Consider the following 24,074-nt stretch of genomic DNA (forward strand, 5'->3'; position numbering starts at 1 on the left):
GGCTCTTCTTCTGTATGTGATCTTGAGCTCTCCCTAATGTGATTTTTGTACATCTTTGTGGTTTATATATCAAATACATTGTATATGACATTCTTTTCTTACTACTTAGTGTAGAAGAAAAACGGTCTTTCCCTTTTAATAAACAATAAAACTGTGATCCACGTGTCTTTATTTGTAGTGTCTCACCTATGATTGTATTTTTTTTTCACACCACTTAAATTATATCAAGTTTTTAGCCACACAGAAAAGCAGGGTTACAGCATTATTTATTGTAAATAAATGTTCACTTTTACACTTTCTGAAGAAATTATGCATGCCAAATGCGCTGCTAGTGAGGAGATTTACGTGTTTTTAAACATGCTGCTATATGGTTGGGTCTATAGACAGGATCCCTAAACACTGTCAAACCATATGTAAATGTACACGCTTGGCTAATTGAGCCATCATTTATTTCTGCAGCACAAGCACACCAAAGTGAAGAAACCAAAATAATAAAAAATAAACAGTAAGGGCATTGTAAATGTTCCAAAGCGAAATGACTGTGGTAAAGTATGGCATATTTCAATTACAGTCAAAATGTGATATTCCATACATATTAAAATGTTCTTGCATTTTGAAAGTGGTTGGGTTTTCTGAAGATTCAGAAACAGTCGCTCATTCACTTTTTCACTTTAACTTTGAATTTCTGAACGTCTTTGGAGCTCAAGACCAGCATTCCGTTTTTGAAGCGTCCAACTTGTCCACCAAGCTCTCCGCTAGATGACGATTTACTTTTCTCAGTCCTGAAAAGTCAAAAAGATAACACAAATGACAAAAACAATGACTTGATATCTTGACTGTGAAAGTGCTCAGTGTTCAAAAAAAAAGTTTCCCAGATTTTGCTCGTGTTCATGCAAGTTCGCTGCATTAAGAAAAGCTACCTGGTTTAAAAGTGACTTCTGTGTGAGTTGTGCTTCATGCATTACTGAAAAGACCTTTTTGAAATTGTGCGGAAATGTCACAAATGCAACTGAATACAATCAAGCACAAGCAAACTACAACCGATATCATTTAAATGACAACACCTGGAGAAAAGAAGATGGACTTCTTAATGTCATCGAGTTCAAATCATAAACACAAACCTCGATTTCCCTTCTTTCCTTCTTTTCTTCTGTGTTTCCTGACAAAAGACCCAAAGAAGAAAAGTTAGTGGAAAGCCTGCACATACTGCAGAAGTCGTCAAGTGGTTTAAAAAGCACTCATATAAGAATCATTCAAATGTTAAATGTTGTACTTACAGATTTTGCTTCCTCTTTGGCTTTCATCTTCTGTTCTTTTATCATTTGTTGATACATTTTGTAGTTAACATATTGCTTTTTAGGGGGCTACAGAGAAAAGAGTCAAGTCTTGTAAAAGAAAAAATAAAAGAAAACGTCATCACAAATTAAAAATAAAGTGCTCAGACGAGAAACGTACTCTACACAAGTACTCAAACCCAAATGCAAACCTGTGTTATATTTGTATTGATATATAGGCTATTGATTATACATTGATATATTATTAATATAGTTTTTGTTAATATTTGGAATTCAATTTGAATTAAATTAGTTTTAGTTTTGTTGTATTTTTAGTTTACAAGTAATGAAAATGTGGAAAAAGTGTTTTCAGCCATTATGTACTAACATTTCAGTTAATCGATAGAGACGATGTATTAATCAAAGCTCATCACTAACAGCTTTTTCATAGGCTGAGAAGGAAAATACTTGTATATATAAGGTGCGCTGTGTCATTTACACTAATACTAAACACCATCATGGTAACACACGACACTAATGTAATGCAAATAAACATTAATTTAACAACATTAGATGTAACTTACAACCCTAATGAACATAACTGGTAAGAAAAAAGTTATTTCAACGAAAAAACAAAACACAGGGAATTCTGGGAAAGCCAATTTACGCTTTTTCACTTCCAAAAACTGTATTTTACTGTAAAATTACATGAAATGTCCATTACAGTTTTTTTTACCATATATAGCAGGGGAACTTACCGTTACCCAATTAATAGGTTTATACTGCACTGTAAAAAATGACTGTGAATTTAACGGTAAAAGGCTGTAAAAATGCTACAGTAAAAACCTGTTAAATGGTTAACGGTAAATTCCCCTACTATACAGTATATTGTGAAAAACTGTATTGGACATTAATTTTATGGTAGTATACCGTTTTTGGAAGTGAAAAAAAACCTGTATAATTTACAGTGAATAACCGTAAATTGACATTCCCAGAATTCCCTGCGTTACATTTCAAATTTGATGTTTTTTTGTTGAAATAACTATGTTTCTTCTTAGTTTTTTCTTATCAGTTTTGTATATTACAAAAATAGTGTTTGTGTGAATGACATTGCGCACCTTCTGTACATGTTATTATTTAAAAGCTGCTTGTGATGGGTTTTGGTTCATCGTGTGACTTTCTCATCACCACCTGCATTTGGTGGTTATCAGTGTATTACAAAGGTGCAAAACAGAGTTCAGTACTTCAATAGGTTGGTATATTAACATTTAATCAGTTAATGAAAATACGGTATTTAACTGTAAATTTAAGTTAAAACCTAAAACGTTGCTACCGTATTTTTTACAGTAAAATTCCGGCAACTACAGCTGCCGGTTTTTTACCGTAAATTTTACGGATTTTTTTTTTTACAGTGTGTAGCATTTTTGCAGTCTTTTACCATTAAAATCACAATAATTTTTTTACAGTGCAACCTTAACCATATCCCACCTCAATTGCAGTGTTTTGCAATTCAACACAGCACTGTACATTTTATTTTTTTAACTACTGTAATATAGTAGACACTTAATATAAAGTGGGATCAAAAATGTCTAGGGTCAAGGGGGCGATAGAGTTACCTTCAAATGTATGTGACAAATAAAAGTATGATTAAATGTAAACTTTGTCAATTGTTCAACCAACTTTCTCTCCAAGATTCTATCTGCCTGCTATAGCACCGCTTGTGGCAATGCCGAGAATGCATACTTGTGATGTGTTGTAAATTGCATTCTGAGGCAATTCTCAACACAAAGCAGATAGAATGGTTTCTTATAGTTGCTTTGGGTGCGTTTAGAGCCCACCAGTGCTGCATCTGATTAGTGGATGTCTGTTGAACTCACTCTGGCTCCCAGCATGATAGCCCTGTCCTGCTCAAAGACCCTCTGCTGCTGCTTCTGATACCCCGACAGCCCAAATTTGTGAACCTCAAACCGAGCCTGCGAAGGACACACAAACACATCATGGCGAGTTCATGTGATATTTGAGAAACAAGTGGCTTTTCATACGACAAATGAGATTCGGCCAAGGAAGTTACTGACTTGGAACTGTATACACATAAGCAGTTTAAGAAACCGCACGCTGTACTCAAAACACGAGAGACTCAACTCAAAGGTGACATGAGCGAAATTATGTTTTACCCTATTAAGCATAAATATACCGTCACAGAACTTCATAAATGACTGATCTGGATTGCTCTACATGCAGAAACTCCATGATGCCTACAATGAAACTGCACTGCAGCTGAATTCAAGAGTTCGACCTTAGCGTGTTTCTAATCTAACAATGCAGTCGCAATATTCTAAAAACACACAGCAAACAAATTAGTCTTTTCTTTTTATTGTTGATACTTTCCAGCAGTGGTTCTCTGGCCTTCGTGGTCCACTTTCCTGCAGAGTTTAGCTCTAATCCTGATCAAACACACCTGAACAAGATCAAGTTCTTCAAGATTACTACAACCAGAGATTCACATACTATAGTATGCAAAAAACAGTATGTGAGGTGAGCAGTATGTAAGAATTCATAGTATTCGAAAAACAGTAGGTGAAAAATACCCGGATGACCTACTACTTCCGCCCGGATTTTGAAGTGTGGATTCAATGGACACTTTACTATCCCATGAGGCCACAGGAGGGGATTTTTGAATGGCAGTGAAGTGACGGAACTGATGCATGAACAGTAACAACATGGCGGATGCAGTATTTGAATCAGAATTTCATTCATACGATCCATATTCATATTTCATACTACATAGAACATATTTTTTTTAATGGTCGCAAGGTAAATTCAAATTCAAATGAAGAACCTACTCAGACGGTATGTGATTTCAGATGCACCAATGGTCTTATTATTGGGAGATACAGCGAATCTACTCGAAATACTAGCCAATAGATTATCGAATCATTAAATTATGATTTTCCCACAAAAGCAATTTTTTCAGCCTAGTGAAGCCTCATCTCCATTGACATCCATCCAAAAAAAACAAACAAAAAACGGCCTTACACTTTTTTTTTTTGCACGCTTGAATATGAGTTTGATCAGGGTTGGAGCTAAACTCTGCAGAAAAATGGATCTTGAGGGAAAGTTTGCATTCGATTGTAAAAAAGATGAAAGTAACTAAATGACTGGAAAAGTCTGTATACATGACCAGAGAGAAATCTGTCGTTTCTCTGGAAGATCCAGTTTGCCATTTTGATTAAAAATTACAAGGTCAATTAACAAATGCATGGATTTCAATGCATTTAGAGAATAGATAGGGTGAATTTTCATTTTGTTCCGACTTTTAAAGGGATAGTTCACCCAAAAATGAAAATGTGATGTTTATCTGCTTACCCCCAGAGCATCCAAGATGTAGGTGACTTTGTTTCTTCAGTAGAACACAAACAGAGATTTTTAACTCAAACCGTTGAAGTCTGTCAGTCATATAATGGAAGTGAATAGGAATCACGGCTTTGAGAGTCAAAAAAACATACACAAACAAAACCAAATTAAACCCTGCGGCTCGTGACGGTACATTGATGTGTAAAGACACGAAACGATCGGTCTGTGCAAGAAACTGAACAGTATTTATATCGGTTTTTAACTCTGATGCACTGCAATGTCTGAACTGTCCTGAGCACGTCCTCGACAGCCGGCGCGTGACGCGTCTTCTTCTTGCTTTACGGTCACCGTTACAGTCACCTATCTCTCAAATGGACCATTGACACTCCTAATTGAGATTGTAGATAGAGTGTCAATGGTCCACTTGAGAGAGATAGGTGGCAGTAATGCACTTATAAGTCTGTGATCCGTCGTAAAGCAAGAAGAAGACGCGTCAGGCGCCGGCTGTTGAGGACGCACTCAGGACAGTTTGTACATTGCAGTGCATCAGAGGTAAAAAAACGATATACTGTTCAGTTTCTTGCACAGACCGATCGTTTTGTGTCTTTACACATCAATGTATCATCACGAGCCGCAGAGTTTAATTTGGTTTTGTTTGTGTATGTTTTTTTGACTCTCAAAGCCGTGATTCCCATTCACCTCCATTATATGACTGACAGACTGCAACGGTTTGACTTAAAAATCTCTGTTTGTGTTCTACTGAAGAAACAAAGTCACCTACATCTTGGATGCCCTGGGGGTAAGCAGATAAACATCACATTTTCATTTTTGGGGGAACTATCCCTTTAAAATGCTGATTACGCAAGACAGCTCACTAGGTTTTGAAAAGGAGCAATAATCTCACCTTTTCTATTGTTAGTTTCTCGTCTGAGCTTTTTTTCTTCTTTCCCTTGACATCAGGAACCTGAGGATAAACAAACTGGGATAAAGACAGATGAGAGCCGAATGTGGTTCCTGAAGCTCTGTCAGCTGCTTTTATTCTTTCATGCACATATTCTTAAAATACAAAGATTTCCATTTCACATGAATTAGACATGGATTGGCCCAGGAGATCAAGGTTTGACAGCAGCTCCTGCTGGTAGATGCCACAAATACAAAAAAAGCTTTAATGGCCATTCAAAACTAACCTTGTATTCTATTTATATGAACATTTTTATTCATATCAAGAAACCATAATTTCTGTAGATCTTTCACCGGGGACACATTTTTCAACACTGTGACTTGTGTAGTGTCTACAGAGAATAGAGTGCAACAAAAATGACATATTTCTGTAGGCCTAAAACCCAAAATGCATTTTAGCACTTCTGGAGCAATCGACTTTTTGGTTAAATGGCAGAAAAAAAAGGTCTGTGGTTTACACAAGCTCAAGATACATCAAAATACATCATAGCAGCACTCTGGATCTACAGAATCAGTCTCATGATTGGCTCAAAAAAAAAGAAAAAAAGAAAAGAAAATCACCCATGAAGCAAAGATGGCAGCATGCAGATCACGTGCTTCTGAGGCTGCATGCTTCTCTTACCTTCTGCCCTGGTTCAACAGCCTTTGATATTTTGTTCTTCTTCTTCAGAGGATCAATAAATGTAACAACCTCCACACTGGATTGTTTAGCTCCAGATCGCATGTTTTCACAGACTGTTGAGTTCGTCAGGAGCTGCTCTGAGTCTGTGTCCTCAGTAGCGTTATTTCTCTTCTGAGACTTTTTCAATCTTTTGTTTTTTTCATCCCCTAAGCATGAAAAATTACATCAAATATTATAATCAGCAATTACAAATTTAATAGACTGTTGTTGACATATTTAGTATGTAGGCCTATATTTACATTTAATCATTTAGCAGATGCTTTTATCCAAAGCGACTTACAAATGAGGAAAATAATAGAAGCAACCAGACCAACAAAAGAGCAACAGTATACAAGCGAAGTGACAAGTCTCAGTTATTCTAGCACAGTACGCATAGCAAGGTTGCTTTATTTTTTAAATTGTAAATAAATGAGAGCAAACAGAATAGAATAGGTAAGTGCTAGTATTAATTGGTCAGGTGCCGGTGAAAAAAATGGCTAAAGACTCAGCTGCTGGAATTGAGGTGGGCAGGTCGTTCCACCAGCTGGGAACAGTCCGGGAAAAGGTCTGTGAGAGTGATTTTGTGCCTCTTTGGGACGGCTCCACGAAGCTTCTGGAGTGTGCATAAGTCTGAACTAGCAAGTTTAGGTATATTGGTGCAGCACCATGGTTGTCTTGTAGGCAAACATCAGTACATTGACTACGCAGCTATTGGCAGCCAGTGCAAACTGAGGCCTATATTATGTGCAGTATGCAAAATTGGAATTAATAACAGCTGCAACCTTTTATTTCTATTTATTATGTAATCTGTGTTTAAATCTTGCAATGCTTTACACACACACACCAAAAAAAAAAAAAAACCAAACTTTTTTTTTTTTAAACTGCCATTTTCTGAATTAAACATCGAGGCCTGGTTTCACAGACAGGGCTTAGCCATAGTTCAATTAGGACATTTAAGTATTTTTTTTATAAACATGCCTTAGGAAAAAAATAAATGTAATTACTGGTGTGCATCTTGAGACAAAACAAGGGCACTTACATATTTTAAGATCAATCAGTGCAAGTTTATTTCAGTTGTCTGTGAATCCAGGGGTAAATGTAACAAGGTAGGATTATACTTTTTAAACGTTTTACTAAATGCGTTTCAGTACATTTGCTTTGAAAATAGTATGCAGAATATAGTGCACAATAGTGATGCTAGGTTCTTGAACGAATCGTTCTTTTGAGCCGGTTCTCAGGAAGTAACCGGTTGAGCCGGTTCACAAATCGAACTGATTGTTGATGACGCAGGACGCACAGCCGAAGTAGCACATCCAACTCAAAAAGAACCGAATGAACCGGTTCAACCAACTATCGAAGTTTGCAGAGGATTATCGAGGACTCAACAAGAACCGAATGAGCCGTGGCGAAGTTTGCCGAGGATTACCGAAGATTCTGATGAGTGAGTTGACGATACTGTGCAAGCCTGAGGCGCGTACTGGAAATATGCTTGTTTATTATGACTGTTATTAATTTTAATTTTATTAAAACGCTATCGAAGTTTGCCGAGGATTATCGAGGACTCAACAAAAACCGAATGAGCCGTCGCAAAGTTTGCTGAGGATTATCGAAGATTCTGATGAGTGAGTTGACGATACTGTGCAAGCCTGAGGCGCGTACTGGAAATATGCTTGTTTATTATGACTGTTATTAATTTTAATTTTATTAAAACCTGCAAAAACCTTTCTGTCGAGTGATGTAAATCAAGAGCTTGTAACACTCCAAAGAGAAAGGAAAAATTGAAATCGCATCATATGACCCCTTTAAGTGAATTATATGGCAATAATCAGCAATATGCTTTGACACAAATAACTTTATTTTTGAATGTTTCAATATGCGTTGACACAAATGACTTATTTGAATGTTGCATTGATAAAACATGGCACTAAGGTGTTAGAAAATAAATGCGCATTGCTTGATGACGTCAGGAACGGACGAATCGGCTTTTTGCACCGGTTCGCGTCACTAGTGCACGCAGCACGCGCTGGCGACTCATTGTGAACGTAGCCCTGTTGTATTTATCATACCATTTTCGGCGGCTTTATCTGATGCTGTACTGTTCATTTTAAAAACGCTGTACATCACCATCTGCTAATATCTACGCTACTGTGACGGTCTGTTAGCTGTTATTAACAAAACTTGACACTTACCAAAATCATACAACTTGTTCAGAACTCGATCGAGGAAAAGACGATCGCCATCCGCCTCCCCCCCGTGTTGGTCTCTTGTTGCGCTCATTTTTTAAATAAACGAAACTCGTTTCAACAGCAAAGTTGGATTTCGTGTGTTTCACGTGTGCGCATGAAATGTCCTTTCTCGCTTCCCGTCAGCACGTTCTTCGTCCCGGAAGTAGCGCGATCTGAATGTTGACAGCAGCGGACTGGAGGAGGAGGAGGAGGAGGCTGTAGCGGCTGTAGAGTGCTGGCTTTCCTCTAAGCGGCGCGCTATGGCCCAGAGCGACAACCCTCCGTTCAACCACAACACAATCTCACGGCGTTTCTGTCGTACTAGTTGTACGGTAAACGTTTTAAACTTTTAGAAATATGACTTTTAAAGAGTGCTGCCTGGCATAAAAATACAAATTCGCGCAGATTGTTCAAACAAAGGGATTCTCGTAATCACAAACGTCAGTGATTGGTCCATTCATATTAGCGCTGAGAAAAGTAACACGTACCACGTGTTCACGCCTTCAACGTGACGCTGAGGCCAAGTTTTTACTCCGGGATAATGACACCAGAAATACCATATATATGCATACATACGGCGTTATATGAAGTATTGTTAACTATTTAACTATTTCATCCGTTTTGCTAACTTTATCCAGATGTAGTCATTGACCATACCTTCAATCAAATGAATCCCGCCCCCAAAGACGTGTCAACCAATTCGAAACCACAAACTCGAACTCACGAAATGATTGACAGGGAGGAGGCGTTTCTGATTGGCTAAACTCAAGAACGCTCTCTCTGTCGCTGAGACAGGTATTTCAGGACACCTCAGTGAAGTCTGTGAGGTAATAGGGACATTTAACGAGTGGCATTAAACAAGTAGCTTAGAGCACCTACAAATTATAATACTAATAATATATAAAATCAGGCTATTATTTTGACCAATAAGATCCAACAGCCGTACCTCCAAGCCCCGCCCACCCGGCATCGGCTGTTTCATACTCATTTGTCATTCCACCCTTTCTATAACAGGAGTGAGTACTGGACTGAACGATCAACCTTGATCCAAACTTTCTCACCCAGAACTCATCTCATCTATTACACTCATGCTTTGATAGGTGCGGAGTCGAAATGGCATCCAGAGCACTGTATTCGGTGAGTGTTTTACAACATTTTTGCATGCTTTCTGACAAAATATTACATGCTTGCAACACTTGCAGTGTGAATCTCTCACTGCTTCCTTCCTTTAATATTTTCTTTAGAGGAAACATTAAGCACATTTCATGTCCAGTGCACACGAACTTTCGTGAACCAAAAATATTATATCACATTTGTTTTTACCTCGGTTTTAGAGCCATATACCACTAGAAAACAATGCAAAACTTTCTATAAAATCTGACAGCATTTTATTAATTATAGCAGTAATAATTACAAGCATGTATATGTTTAAGCAACATACATTTTTAGCTATTAGTTTAATTGTTTTAGTTTATTTTCTTTACATTGTTTACATATAAATTACGGTGGCAGAGAAGTGCAAAGCAAATCACAATTCTGAAAACAAAATAACAAATTACAAACGCAAATGCAAGTCTAAAAAACAAAACAACAATTCAGAAAACACAACGACAAATCCGAAAACAAATTAACAAGTCAGAAAACACAACGACAATTCAGACAAACCGGAAAAGGTAGGTATAGTTTGAGACAGCTCCATTGGTTTGGGATTACTCACCACTGACTGGACGAGACGTCTGTCAATCAACGTGTACAGAGAAGAACCAGTCGAAGAACAGCAGAGACGTGGTAGAAAGTTCGGAGATGGTATTAAATCAGTATCACGGGTCTAAACAAATAGCACATGCTGTCAATGATTTCAACCACTAGAGGCCGCTCTCGCACTGTGTAATGACAGCAGACCCTTCTCAGCCGCTCCAGCAATGGACGCAACCCGGAAAACTATCGGCATGGATTTTTGACGATAACTGATAGTTCCAGCAATCAACTATCGGTGCCGATTAATCGGCAAAACCGATTCATCGGTCGACCTATAGTCAATATTACAGTTATGTTTTCTGAAGGGTTCTGCTGTCCATTTCTTGGTCTGTATCTAGGAATACAGATCAGACCCTGGATGTTTTAATGGCTGCTGAGTTTTGTGTGTGTGTGTGTGTGTGTGTAGGTTTCATCAGAATCAGGAGACAGCACTGAGTGTGTTGCGGAGGAAGCGTCTCTGATTCTGGACGAGATGGCTCACCGTCTACAGCTCAGCACCGTTCGTTTCTTTGTCTTTACGCTCAGCAAAGCCTTCAAGAGACTCTTCCGCAGTGTGTGTGTCAATGAAGAGGGCATCCAGAGAGTGAGTGACTCTTCACTGTCCCCAAGATACACGTGTGAATTTCCTGCTAAAACACCTGGCATCTACACTGTGAGCTGACTACTAGGGTCATCTAATGTTACTAAAACGGGTGTATTAATTTAATTCATGCTTGAAGTAGAATAAGGTCACATAGGGATTGAGGCAGCTCAAATCCCTTGTCATTAGTATGTTATTATTTTAAAAGTGCTTATTATCATATATATATATATATATTATACTAGTCATTGAATAATTAAGCCTTTTTTGAAAACGTTTTTGAAAGACGTTTCTTTTGTTCACCAAGGCTGCATTTATTTAATTACAAATATAGTAAAACAGTAATATTGTGAAATATTAAATGTTTTTTACGATTTGTACTTGTCATGTACTTGAGATAAACATACCACTGAAAAACAACAACAACAACAAAACATTAATGAAGCAAAATAGTTAGTCATTATAATAGTAAAATAAATTAGTAAATGGATTAAGAAAAAAAAACTGAAAAGGGGGGTGTTGCCACTACCTTGAGTTCCTACTAGAAGCTGTATCATATTTACCATAGCCATTATTATTTTTCATCTCGCCACATGCTTACCACTACTGTGGATTACAGAAATCAAAATAAATACCAACATTATAGGAAAGATTTTCGAGGGCTGCCACCCGCCCTAAATCCGGAAGATTTCCAGCTTTTTGCAGTTATCTGTCTGCCTAGCATGATGCAGCTCTGTATCCACTGTGATTCAGTCTTTTTAACATGACTTCCGGACACTGCGGATTATCCTGAAAACCTGCTGTAAACAACCTCCTGGGTGTCCAGTAGAATCTGTGTAAAATTTCGAATTGTATGAGACGTGTTCTAATATCCTGAGACATTCATTTTAAATTCCCAGCAATTCAATCCCAGTCCTTGTCTTCAAGTGTGCATCCCAAGTCTTTTTCCCAGATTAGCTTAACCACAGAACTAATATTTTGGCCCATTTGACTAATAAGCAAGAAATAGTATTCAGAAGCTTCAAGGCCAGTACTCATAATATTGCAGATCATCTTGAGAGTGCTTTTACCCCTGGGAGTATGTGACAAGCTGAAAAAAATAAATAAAAACAAATTCATCATCCTCATAAAGGTCTTCGTAATCGTAATATTTTTAACTATCCATTCCTTTCATAGCACCGGTGTTTAATGTCACTTTTGATCAATTTAATGCATCCTTGCATCAGCATTAAATCACAGGAATAAATTACATTTTTAATAATTGTAATAATATTTCACCATATTACTGTTTTTACTATATCTTTATCAAATAAAAGCGGCTTTTGTGAGTATAAAATATATTTATATAAATAAATAAATTATTTCAAACATTGGCCAAGTGTATTTCCTGTATTTCTACTGTAATCATGAAAGCGCTGCTTGTTTTCAAACTTTTTTTTTTTTAATAGGGAGTTTCGATACATTAAATCAATTCATTGAAATGTCATGATTTCAGATGTTGCCAGAACTGTGTGTTCTTCAGCCCAACAGTGCTATATAATAGTTATTGAAGGGGGAACATTTTGATTTCAGTTTATGTCTTAATATTATTATTATTATTTATTTAAGAATTAGATTATTTTAATGTATAATTAATAATGAATTAATTGAAATTCTTTTAAGTCATCCTGAGCCCCCTTGGTTGAGAACCAGTGCTATAGATGGTCCTGCCGTTTGGTTTAATAAAGATGGCATGTAAATAGAGTTTGATGTCATCGATGATGCTTTCTCTCTTCAGCTCCAGCAGGCTGTACAGGAACACCCGGTGGTTCTTCTGCCCAGCCACCGAAGTTACATGGACTTCCTGATGATGTCCTACTTACTCTACATGTACGACCTTCCCCTGCCTGTGATCGCAGCTGGAATGGGTGAGTGTGGACAGGAGTTGTTTGAGGAGTGTACCTATTATACAAACACAAGTAGACACACTTTGCAAAAGTATATAGTCCATACTCCTTTATATGCTTGAGTGGACTTTAACTGATTTTATAGCCTTTCTGTGGTTCTCAGGGTGTTTTTGAGGGTTGACTTCGTTTAGACAGTATCTGGGTGGTTTGATGTACAAAAAGTGCCAGCTGGAGCGTCTAAACAATTGCTAATCTTTCTGTATTGTATTCAAAATCTTAATACAAGCACTCTGTGGTAGTTTCTAAACTTCATAAACTTAAAGGGGTCATATGATGCTTTTTTTTAAAGATCATTATTTTGTGTATTTGGTGTAACAGAATATGTTGACATGCTTTAATGTTCAAAAAACACATTCTTTTTCAAATACTGTACATTATTGTAGGTCCTCTACGCCCCGCCTCTCTCAAACGCTTCGTTTTCTACAAAGTCCCTCCTTCCGACAAGCGCAGTCTGCTCTGATTGGCCAGCTGACCCAGTGCATTGTGATTGGCCGAACACCGCAAGCACTCGTCGGAAATGTAACGCCCCTTTCCATAATCGCAAGCTTCATCTTTCAAAATAAATGTAAAGACAGAGCCCGAAAGGGGAACAGAGTTGCGTGACAGACACAGTGATGAAGCTGGTATGTGTTTGCAGTACACAAGCCACAGTTAAGACAGCTGACTCCACTGTTAGTGACCCTGTCTTTCTCTTTCTCTCTCACACACACACACGATGCGCAAAACTCCGCATTAGTTGCATCATATGACCCCTTTAAAACATGGTTGCGCCATGTTTTTATTCTAGAATATATACTCTTGTAAAATCACGGTATTTTTAAGTACCCTGGATATATGGGTGATTGGGTGACGATGATTAAAATCGTCTTGCTGATAAATGGGTAAAATCTAGTGATTTCATTACATATACTGTGCTATTTACTAATGTCATGATGTTTCCTGCAGATTTCATGAGCATGAAGTTTGTTGGTGAGATGCTGCGCATGTCGGGAGCTTTTTTCATCCGTCGGTCGTTTGGCGGTGATAAACTTTACTGGGCTGTGTTCTCGGAGTATGTGAAGACCATGCTGAGGGTAAGACGCTTCATCCAAACAACTGAACAAATCAGCAAATTAGGGAACTAGACTGTCCCGTATATATAAGATAAAATACATAAGATAAAATGTACGGCTTTTCACACCGCTCTTAACACTAGTTAAACATCTTAAGGCCCCGATATACTCAAAACGAAGTTCTTTTTCGTTCTTCGTTTAGGGGTAAAATGAAATTCGAAATAGTTGAGCAGCTGTTATCGAACATCCTGACGCCGCCCACTCTGATGAAAGCCATGCTTATATGAATATGTAAATATGTGCTGCGCGCTTTCCTCTCAGTAACAAAATAAACACAACAAAATTGGAGAGAACAGCAAGCATTTTTCAATAAAAAAAGCATCTGTTCGTACCAACATGGGTATGTTTGCACGAGCTCTGCAAATTAGCACTCCCGTGAAGTCATGCCACGTGTATTTACATGGCACTTTATTCAATATATAGCTTAAAAGCAAGCAGTAGTATTAATCATGAAAAACAGTGTCAGTGTCTCACTTCATCAGAAGCACAACTTCATTGGCTACTGTAAAGCGGCTCTCCACTGCACGGACATCACACCTTCAGGGACTCGACAGACGAAATGATTCATGAACCCAGAGAAGAGTTCTGTGTGAAAGAAGGCGGAGCCTCAGTGCACACCTCCTATGACGTAATCGTCATGGACCAATGGTAGTATGAAGGTGTTTGGCAGCCGGAACGATCTTTTCCGTGGCAAGCCGTTTCGAACTCCCAAAACGAACTTCGGTTTGGCCGGATTTTGTTCGAAATGACGTCACATCAGTTTATTCGGCGATTTCGCTTGAAGTATATCCGGGCCTTTATGTGTAGTTGCAAGGACACTTGATCAAGACCAGTGTTGGGGAAAGCTAATAGCTAAAAGTATTGCATTATGATATTGCGTTAAGGTTCAACACTTTCTTCTCAATCACAAAAAAAAAAGAAACAAAAGTTATGTTAATCCAAAGTCATTTTTGCTTGTTAGTATGGTTGAATTGCATCATCAAAGGTCCGCAGTAAAGACACTGGTTGATAAAATTGGATTAAATAAAGGATATTTGTGTTATTTAACACTTAATTATTGCAGATATGCATCATATTCTGAGTTTGTTCTTCACTGTTTTTATTCATTTTGAGCAGTACTATATCTGTTTTTGTGCAAGTGAGATGAGTAAATGCGTATTCACATTTAGTCTAGAATTACAGTAAGATTCACGTTTACACAGCGCACACAACACCTCTGCACTCACTCCTGATTTATCTCATCATGGGGACAGGACAGCTGTCAGTCAATAAATGGGAAAACAAAGTCACTGAAAAATCAATTAAAAAGTAATTTGTTGCTTTACTAGTTACTTGAAAAAAGTAAGTTACGTAACTTGCGCTACTTGTAATGCGTTCCCCCAACACTGATCAAGAACGAGTTCAAACAGGTTGATCCAGTCCGATTTTACTGGTAATAAATGTACTGTGAGTCATTTTGGATAAAAGCATCTGCTAAATGACTGTTTACTGTATATCCTTCCATTCTTGACTGTTGAAAATATACGTTGTTGAAAAATGATTAACTTGTTATATGTCATTTATTCAGAATGGATATGCCCCGATTGAGTTCTTCTTGGAAGGAACTAGAAGCAGGACATGCAAATCTCTCACACCAAAGACGGGTAAGTGTGCATCGACTATATGTTTGTAACATTTTTTTATACAATTTCAAAAACAGACGGTCTGTGCTGCTGTGACTTTTTTGTGATTCATTTTGATAAAAGCTCTTTGCTGACTTCATGTATTGTGCAGCGTCAAGGCTTTTCCCCACTTTTCAGCCTTTTTTATTGCTGCACAAATAAATTCAAGGTGACAGGACACATTTTTTTTGATCCGCATCGCCTGCACACAGGAAGTGAGATGCCAGCTAAATGAAATTTCACAGGATTTTCACAACTGAATCATAGTCCCAGAATGATATAGAGCCCCTGACTAATTTATGGCACAGAGGTTCAAATCAACAGCTTTAAACCTGGAAAGCCCAATGGTGGCAGCTCATCAATCAAAGCGAACAAAAGCAAATTTAGATGAATGAGAGAAACAACACACTCCGCCTCTTTGAACACTGTTCATTTTGTGTCAGCTTCATCTCCCACTCTCTTTCTCTTCTCCCTCAGGGTTGTTGAATATTGTGATGGAGCCGTTTTTTAAAGGAGAGCTATTTGATGTGAACCTGGTTCCTGTCAGTATCAGCTACGAGAGAATTCTGGAAGAATCTCTGTACGCCCGTGAGCTGCTCGGCATCCCGAAGCCCAAAGAATCAACCTCAGTACGCATGGCCTTCTAATATGCATCCCATCACTATTTTTAGCAGACATATAACAACAAAATATGCGCAGCAAGATATATTCTCTTAATCTGTTCACATTTCCTGTAAAGAAACAAAAGCAAAAAACAACGACTGTTTAAAAGTTTGGGGTCAGTAACATTTTAAAAATATTTTTGAAAGAAGACCCATAAGCTCAACAAGGCAACATTTATTTAATTAAAAATACAGTAAAACACTAATATTGTGAAATGATGTTATTTAAGATTTAAATGTTTTCTATTTGAATATATTTTAAAATGTTATTTATTCCTGTGATGCAAAACTGAATTTTCAGCATCATTACTCCAGTCTTCACTGTCACATGATCCTTCAGAAATCAGTAATTATACTGTGCTGATTTGGTTCTGAACATTTCTTATTATCAGTGTTGAAAACAGTTGTGCTGCTTAACAACTGACCCCACATTTTTGAATTGTGTAAATATTAATAAATATTACAATATTTTTGTATGAGTCACATAATGGACAGTGGATACATATAAATAAATGTATGTTAAATACCCAAAACAGTCCCTAAAATGATATATCTATCTACAGTGGTGTGAAAAAATGTTGGCCCCCTTCCTGATTTCTTTTTTTTTTTTTTGCATGTTTGTCACACTTTAATGTTTCACCGGGAAGGGGGCCAACACTTTTTCACACCACTGTATATCATGAAGCAAAATTGTACAAGATAATAAGCCTTTTTGTCTCCTGAATTAAGTTAATTTTCATTTCAGGCATAAAACCTCACTTAAAGGGGTCATGAACTGCTTTTTTATTATTTTGTACTGTTCTCTGAGGTCCAGTTATAATGTTATCAAGATTTTTACAAAGAAAAGACATCATAAATTAGAAGTAATAGGCTATTTTCTGTCCTGTTTTGACCCCCTCTCATTGGTACGCTCTGTTTGAATAGGTGTGGCGGATTGTAGACTTGGAAGTAAACGCCCACTGCTATGATTGGCTAACAGTTGTATATGTTTGCCTTCATAGATGGACACTGCTGTGATTTAGGTTAAACATGCATACATATTCAGTACATATTAAAACGATCTGTAATAACAGACAAAGCAGCAGTGACCACATAATAAATACTCACACTTGTGTGGTGCGACATTACTGTCAGATCCAAAATATTCCGCACAGCATCGTTTTTTAGTTTCAATCTTTCTGAAAATCCTGTGTCGAATTGTCTTGTTTGTAAAAGAATCTGCTGTAAAATGAAGTGAACAAAGGACCAAGTTCTTACTGACGTGGTCTGGAACTTTATTAAAAATAAAGCTAATCCATTCTTTCCTAATGTTGGGATCGGATGGAAGGCTATGCAAAGACTGTGTTTTTACAACTTGGAACTGCACAGCGTCTTGTTGTCTTCGGAGCATCTTTATCATTTGGTTTCTGTGTAGACCTCCGTTTTCCTCTCTTGTTATTTACAAAACATGCGTGAATCAGTAGGCGGAGCTAAACATGCAGTGATGTAGAAGCAGGTGGTGATCTTCTGCGGAGGTGGGGTTTAGCCACACTATTACATCATAAAGTGAAACATTCCACGAGCTGTCGTTTTGGGGAATTGTCTAACGAGAACGTTTTGAGTTCTGAAACTTACAGGATGTTTTTATATGACCTATATATATATATATATATATATATATATATATATATACACACACATGACCTCTTATCAGTCAAAAGATCAAGGGAATTTTGATTTCTCAGTTCATGACCCCTTTAATGTTTGAATGTTTATCCTTGGATATTCTGTTTTCTACTGGAACATTTCTCAACTCTCTTTCTTTCTTCCTCTCAGGGTCTGTTGAAGGCCCGGCGGGTCTTGAGTGAGGACTATGGCAGTATGTATGTGTACTTTGGTCACCCTGTATCTGTGCGCAGTCTGACAGAGGGAAAAATAACCCGCTCTCAGTACAACCTGCTGCCCAGGTATGACACCTGCAATCAGCCATGCTCAGAATGTTTTGCTCTAAAGGCCTACATTATTCACACAAAGCATTTGAATGAATTTTTGTCACAACAAGTTTTTAAAGGGGTCATATGATGTTGCTAAAAAGAACATTATTTGGTGTAATGCAATGTGTTTATGCGGTTTAAGGTTAAAAAAACACATTTTCCACATACTGTACATTATTGTTTCTCCTCTATGCCCCGCCTTTCTGAAACGCGTTGATTTTTAAAAAGCTCATCTGTCTGAAAAGCGAGGTGTGCTCTGATTGGCCAGCTATCCAGTGCGTTGTGATTGGCCGAATACCTCAAGTGTGTGACAGAAATGTTACGCCCCTCACCATATTGTGATGCCCACGCCTTCTTTCTTTGCGTGAACATTTAGGCGGTGTTATGTAAATCTTCCCACATCGTGACGTAGACATGTGGGGGCATGTTTAAACGAGGTGTTTTAGGAGGGCGTGGACAAGTCTTAACTTTTATAAAGAATATCTCTATGGGTTTGAGACTTTAGTCTTTGCAACTTTAGGGATCTTATCTATTCATGAACTGCTTGTAACACTCCAAAGAGAAAGGAAAACTTGAAATCGCATCATATGACCCCTTTAAAATCTAAACAATGCTTTCCTATGGATTCACTCACCTAGCAGCATGCTAGCAACACATAGCATGATTCACACCATGGCATAAAAAGTTTTCTTATCCTTGTTTAATAATGTCACAGTAAATGATGCTTATTAATAAAAAAAAAAATCTGTTTTCAGAAACAGTTGTTGTATGTACTGTACCTGTGGTGTAGAACAATCAGAAAGATGATGCCATCAAAACTCAAGAGGTTCTCTTGTGAATGTTACTGGAAAATCAATGAACATTGATAATAGTAAGAAATGTTCCTTCAGCAGCAGATCAGCATATTAGAATGATTTCTGAAGGATCATGTGACACTGAAGACTGGAGTAATGATGCTGAAAATTCAGCTTTGCATTGCAGGAATAATTTTTTGTATTTCTATCTATCTATCTATCTATCTATCTATCTATCTATCTATCTATCTATCTCCAAAGTTTAAATTGTAATAACATTATAAAATGTTGCTTTTTACTGTAACTTTCATCAAATAAATGCAGCCTTGGTCAGCATAATCTTCTTTCAAAAATATGTAAAATATTTTTAATGGTACAATATGTTTATATATTTACATTCAATACTGATAATTTATAGTAGATTAATATTGTTGTATCTTTATAAAGAATGAACGACGCACTCAACACATAAGACACTTGCACTGCTTTAGCGTGACTGCTCTCTTTACTGGGTTTTCGTATATCAACTGTTTTTACCGGAACACTTCTGGCTACCACGTAACACTGCATTCTGGGAGATGTAGTTAAATAAACAACGTTAACAACATACACAACATTTCCTCCCCTCTTACTCATAAGGTCAACATAAATAATGAATTGTCACTTGCAGAATGAAGGTATGCCATTCAGTTTCACTGTAACATTCTATGAACACTTTTTTTTTTTATTTTTTATTTTTACAAATATTCTCAGAACATTCAGTCTTTCTTGTTAAATGTCTTATATATGAACACAACTAACTTTCTGGGAATGAGGGTGGACTACCTCAACCCTAGCTTACCCTTAGGGAATTATTCTGCCCCAACACAACAAGGGTAGCCCTTAACTAAGTGAAATCCAAGAAACGCTGAGGTGGGCGCCGCTCCCTTACTGGATATCGGCGACCTGCTTGGTTCTGATTTTCTGTTGAAACAACAGGTGATGACGGTTCCTTAGTAGATGGAGAATTTGGGGTCTTGGTAAGCTCTGTGGTGAAGGTCACAGCAGCTGGTGAGCTGTCGTCTACATGATCAGCAGCATCGGTACCTCTCGGAAGGTCTGTGGATATATTGGCACCACTCAGCAACTGATCAGTATGTCTCCTCCAGAGAAGGTTTCCGGCAGTTTTAACCTTATATGACACAGGACCCGTCTGGGTCTCCACAGTAGCTGGAACCCATTTTGGACCTCTGCCATAGTTCCGAGCCAACACGGGTGAGCCTGTCGAGAAGGTTCTGTCTTTGGCTCGCAGTTTCCGTCGCTGTACCTGATTTTTTTGTTGTTGTAGAACGGTTTCTTTGAGGGTTGCTGGCTTAAGCAGCTCGAAGCTTGTCCTGAGCTTTCGATTGAACAGCAAATAAGCTGGCGACACTTTAGTAGTTGCGTGTGGAGTACTGCGATAGCACAGCAAGAAGTTATGAAGGCGTTGGTGAAATGTGCCTTGCCCAACCGAAGCTTTCAAAGCATGTTTCATGGTCTGGACGAACCTTTCTGCTAGCCCATTTGTTGCAGGATGGTAGGGCGATGAGTTGATATGTTGTACCCCATTTGCTAGCAGAAATGTGGCCATCTCATGCGATATAAATTGGGGTCCATTGTCTGAGACAAACTGTACGGGTGGTCCAAATCTACTGAAATTTTCTCCCAACTTCTCAGTTGTCTTGTCAGCTGAGGTAGATTTCATGATAGCCACTTCAGGCCACTTACTGTGTGCATCAGTGACAACCAACAGCATTTTGTCCTCGACTGGGCCTGCAAAATCAGCATGAATGCGATGCCATGGTGTCTCTGGATATTCCCACGGGTGCAGCGGTGCCAGTTGTGGTACATTGCGTATGCTCTGACATGACGTACATGTTCTTGCCTTTTCCTCAATTTGCCCGTCCACTCCTGGCCACCAGAAGTAACTCCTGGCGATCTCTTTCATGCGGACCATTCCACAGTGTCTAGTGTCTCATCTAGTTGTTTCAGCACTGATTTACACAGAGCTGGTGGAATAATCACTCTCCTTCCCCACAACAAACAGCCTGACTGCACCGAAAGTTCATGACGTCGAGACGTGAATGGTTTGAGCTCTCTGTCATCATTCTCACCTTTCCCTGACATGACAAAATCCATGACCTTGGACAAGACAGGGTCATTTCGCGTGCCCTTGCGCACCTGTGCAGCTGTCACTGGGGCCCTTTCCACTTGACTGAAGTAGAAAATTTCAGCCACTTTTGTCTCTTTCACTGAGTCAGTGAGAGGCAATCTGGACAGTCCGTCCGCATTACAGTGCAATTCTGACTTTCGGTACTTGATGTTGTATCTTTATAAAGAATGAACGACGCACTCAACACATAAGACACTTGCACTGCTTTAGCGTGACTGCTCTCTTTACTGGGTTTTCGTATATATCAACTGTTTTTACCGGAACACTTCCGGCTACCACGTAACACTGCATTCTGGGAGATGTAGTTAAATAAACAACGTTAACAACATACACAACAAATATATATCAAATGTATTGCTAATTTAAAAATTTTTGGTTTCCACTGTCAGATTTCAGCTATAATCTATCTTTAGGTGAAGCAGATTGCAGTCTGTACAAAGTGAAATATCACGTTGAACCTCAACGACTGACTTTTTTTTATCAGGTGCATTCCTCAGAAACCCAGCGCAGACACCCATGAGTTTCTGAACGACGCTGCGTTCCGACTGGTGCGCATCCAGGAGGAGAACATGGTTCTTAAGCCCTGGGTTCTTATTGCCACACTGCTGCTACAGAACCCTGATGGCATGGACCTCTCCTCTCTCGCAGAACAGACAGACTGGCTCAGACACCTGGCATTGGCATTTGGAGCATACTTGGACTGGCCTGGTAAGGGATCACAGTCTCAACCTCAGACTGACCACTCGAATCAGTCTGTTAGAATGTCTGGGAGTCAGGATGCACAGGTTTAAATCAGTCTACCAGGAAACAAAGCCTGATTTGTGAGGCACAGGCTGCTGCAACAAGTGTTTCTAAGGAGGAGCTAATTACTAGATTTTCCAAGTTTGAAAGATTCATGGCATGTTTGAAATAGATTCAGAATTCTGTCTGACACACAGCCTGTGTTCACAAATCTGATTTACTTGGAAATGTTGTCTTTTCTCATGTTTATCATGATGTCTCGCTGCATTACTAACCACACAATGCCCATGAGATATAAGCAACGTTTCATACATACCTCATGCATGTGTGTGTGTATATATATATATATATATACATATACAGTGGGGCAAAAAAGTATTTAGTCAGCCACCAATTGTGCAAGTTCTCCCACTTAAAAAGATGCGAGAGGCCTGTAATTTTCATCATAGGTATACCTCAACTATGAGAGACAAAATGAGAAAAAAAATCCAGAAAATCACATTGTAGGATTTTTAAAGAATTAATTGGTAAATGTCAGTTCCCCTCAGAAACACATTCATATAAACCAGGGGCATAGATTACGCGGGGGTCGTGTCCCCCCCATTTTTGATATCATGTAAATTCGTCCCCCGCACTTTTTTCCCCGAGGTTTTCAAGAGCCGGTGTGAATAAATATATATTTAAATTCAAAGAGACAGGATAGTCTGTGCATGATCTGATGTTTTATTCCAGGGGTGCCCAAACTGGGTCCCGGAGGGCCGGTGTCCTGCAGAGTTTAGCTCCAACCCCAATTAAACTAACCTGAACCAGCTAATCAAGCTCTTATAGGCATACTAGAAACTTACCAGCAGGTGTGTTGAGGCAAGTTGGAGCTAAACTCTGCAGGACACCGGCCCTCCAGGACCCAGTTTGGGCACCCCTGTTTTATTCTGACACAGAATAAGGCGAGATGAACATCGCTGAGCGCTAAACACTCTGTGCAGTGTATGTTTCATTCATACTCGAAGCCGGAGGGCGCTCTCACGCAGAAAGTCGTACGAGGAAATTCCTAATATGGACAAAAGCGTCCAGCTATGCTGTATGAAAAGCAACGCTGTTGTTTTCACAGAAAAACAGAAACGTTAGGAAACATGAAGACATTAAACATACAATTGCGACAATATATGTTTTATTTGTGTTTGTCAAGTCATCTCCAGGTAATAAATAAAGTATATGAACACTAATGAATGTAATATTTATTACAGTATAGAAACTATTCTGCCTTATTATGTGATAAAAAAGTGTTTGTAGTATATAAACAAATCATTATTATTGGTCACTGTCCAGCAGTTATCTGATTTCTAAGCCAATTAAAGCTAGAAATTAGAGAAAAATTACAGTTGCCTATACACTACCAGTCAAAACTTTTTGAACAGTAAGATTTTAAATGTTTTTTAAAGAAGTCTCTTCTGTTCACCAAGCCTGCATTTATTTGATCCAAGTACAGCAAAACAGTAAAAATTGGAAATATTTTTACTAGGCTATTTAAAAGAACTATTTTCTATTTGAATATATTTTAAAATGTAATTTATTTTTGTGATCAAAGCTGAATTTTCAGCATCATTACTCCAGTCTTCAGTGTCACATGATCTTCAGAAATCATTCTAATAATCTGATTTGATGCTCAAGAAACATTTATTATTATTATTATGTTGAAAACAGCTGAGTAAAAAATTTTCAGGTTTCTTTGATGAATAGAAAGTTCAGAAGAACAGCATTTATCTGAAATAGAAATCTTTTGTAACATTATAAATGTCTTTATCATCACTTTTTATCAATTTAAATCATCCTTGCTAAATAAAAGTGTTAATTTCTATAATTTCTTTTCCCCAAAAAATTAAAATTATACTGACTCTAATCTTTTGAATGGTATAGTGTATAATGTTACAAAAGCTTTTTATTTCACATAAATGCTGATCTTTGGATCCTTCTATTCATCAAAGAATCCTGAAAACATTTACTTACTGTTTTAAATATTGATAATAATAATAATAATTAAAAAAGGTTTCTTGAGCATATTATAATGATTTCTGAAGGATGTGACACTGGAGTAATGATGCTGAAAATTCAGCTTTGATCACAGCAATCATTTTAAAATATATTCAAATAGAAAGCAGTTATTTTAAATAGTAAAAATATTTCA

The 24,074-nt window shown here is 37.9% G+C and overlaps 2 protein-coding genes across 3 annotated transcripts in view; one reads left to right on the forward strand and one right to left on the reverse strand.

Moving 5' to 3' along the window:
* Positions 1 to 249: 249 nt before the first annotated feature.
* On the reverse strand, positions 250 to 8,716 carry fsaf1 (40S small subunit processome assembly factor 1). Of its 2 annotated transcripts, none has more exons than XM_016242446.1 (7): positions 8,439 to 8,716; positions 6,211 to 6,416; positions 5,533 to 5,607; positions 3,152 to 3,247; positions 1,278 to 1,364; positions 1,122 to 1,159; positions 250 to 782 (listed from the first exon to the last, which is right to left on the reverse strand). In XM_016242446.1, the coding sequence occupies exons 1-7, from the start codon at positions 8,524 to 8,526 to the stop codon at positions 659 to 661; spliced, it is 714 nt and encodes a 237-aa protein (XP_016097932.1). In that variant the 5' UTR covers positions 8,527 to 8,716; the 3' UTR covers positions 250 to 658. The 2 variants fall into 2 exon arrangements, with proteins under 2 accessions (XP_016097932.1, XP_016097933.1); XM_016242447.1 differs by having other exon boundaries at positions 5,533 to 5,592; positions 8,439 to 8,715.
* Positions 8,717 to 10,598: 1,882 nt separating this feature from the next.
* gnpat (glyceronephosphate O-acyltransferase) overlaps positions 10,599 to 24,074 on the forward strand; it is a 28,439-nt gene continuing 14,963 nt past the window's right edge. The window contains exons 1-8 of the mRNA XM_016242434.1: positions 10,599 to 10,604; positions 10,639 to 10,815; positions 12,590 to 12,719; positions 13,704 to 13,831; positions 15,438 to 15,513; positions 16,009 to 16,160; positions 18,009 to 18,139; positions 21,636 to 21,859. Coding sequence (XP_016097920.1) covers positions 10,599 to 10,604; positions 10,639 to 10,815; positions 12,590 to 12,719; positions 13,704 to 13,831; positions 15,438 to 15,513; positions 16,009 to 16,160; positions 18,009 to 18,139; positions 21,636 to 21,859 — 1,024 coding nt within the window. The remainder of the gene's footprint in view (positions 10,605 to 10,638; positions 10,816 to 12,589; positions 12,720 to 13,703; positions 13,832 to 15,437; positions 15,514 to 16,008; positions 16,161 to 18,008; positions 18,140 to 21,635; positions 21,860 to 24,074) is intronic.

The sequence above is a fragment of the Sinocyclocheilus grahami genome, unplaced genomic scaffold (genome assembly GCF_001515645.1).
Source record: "Sinocyclocheilus grahami isolate Dianchi unplaced genomic scaffold, SAMN03320097.WGS_v1.1 scaffold658.1, whole genome shotgun sequence".
NCBI lineage: Eukaryota > Metazoa > Chordata > Actinopteri > Cypriniformes > Cyprinidae > Sinocyclocheilus > Sinocyclocheilus grahami.

Bases quoted from the DNA above. Each gene is read 5' to 3' on its own strand.
- fsaf1 (XM_016242446.1), bottom strand. From the start codon at position 8,526: ATGAGCGCAACAAGAGACCAACACGGGGGGGAGGCGGATGGCGATCGT. The intron at 1,160-1,277 runs GTAAGTACAACA...GTCTTTTGTCAG, and splicing joins CCAAAGAGGAAGCAAAATCT to GAAACACAGAAGAAAAGAAG. The intron at 783-1,121 runs GTTTGTGTTTAT...TTGACTTTTCAG, and splicing joins AGGAAAGAAGGGAAATCGAG to GACTGAGAAAAGTAAATCGT.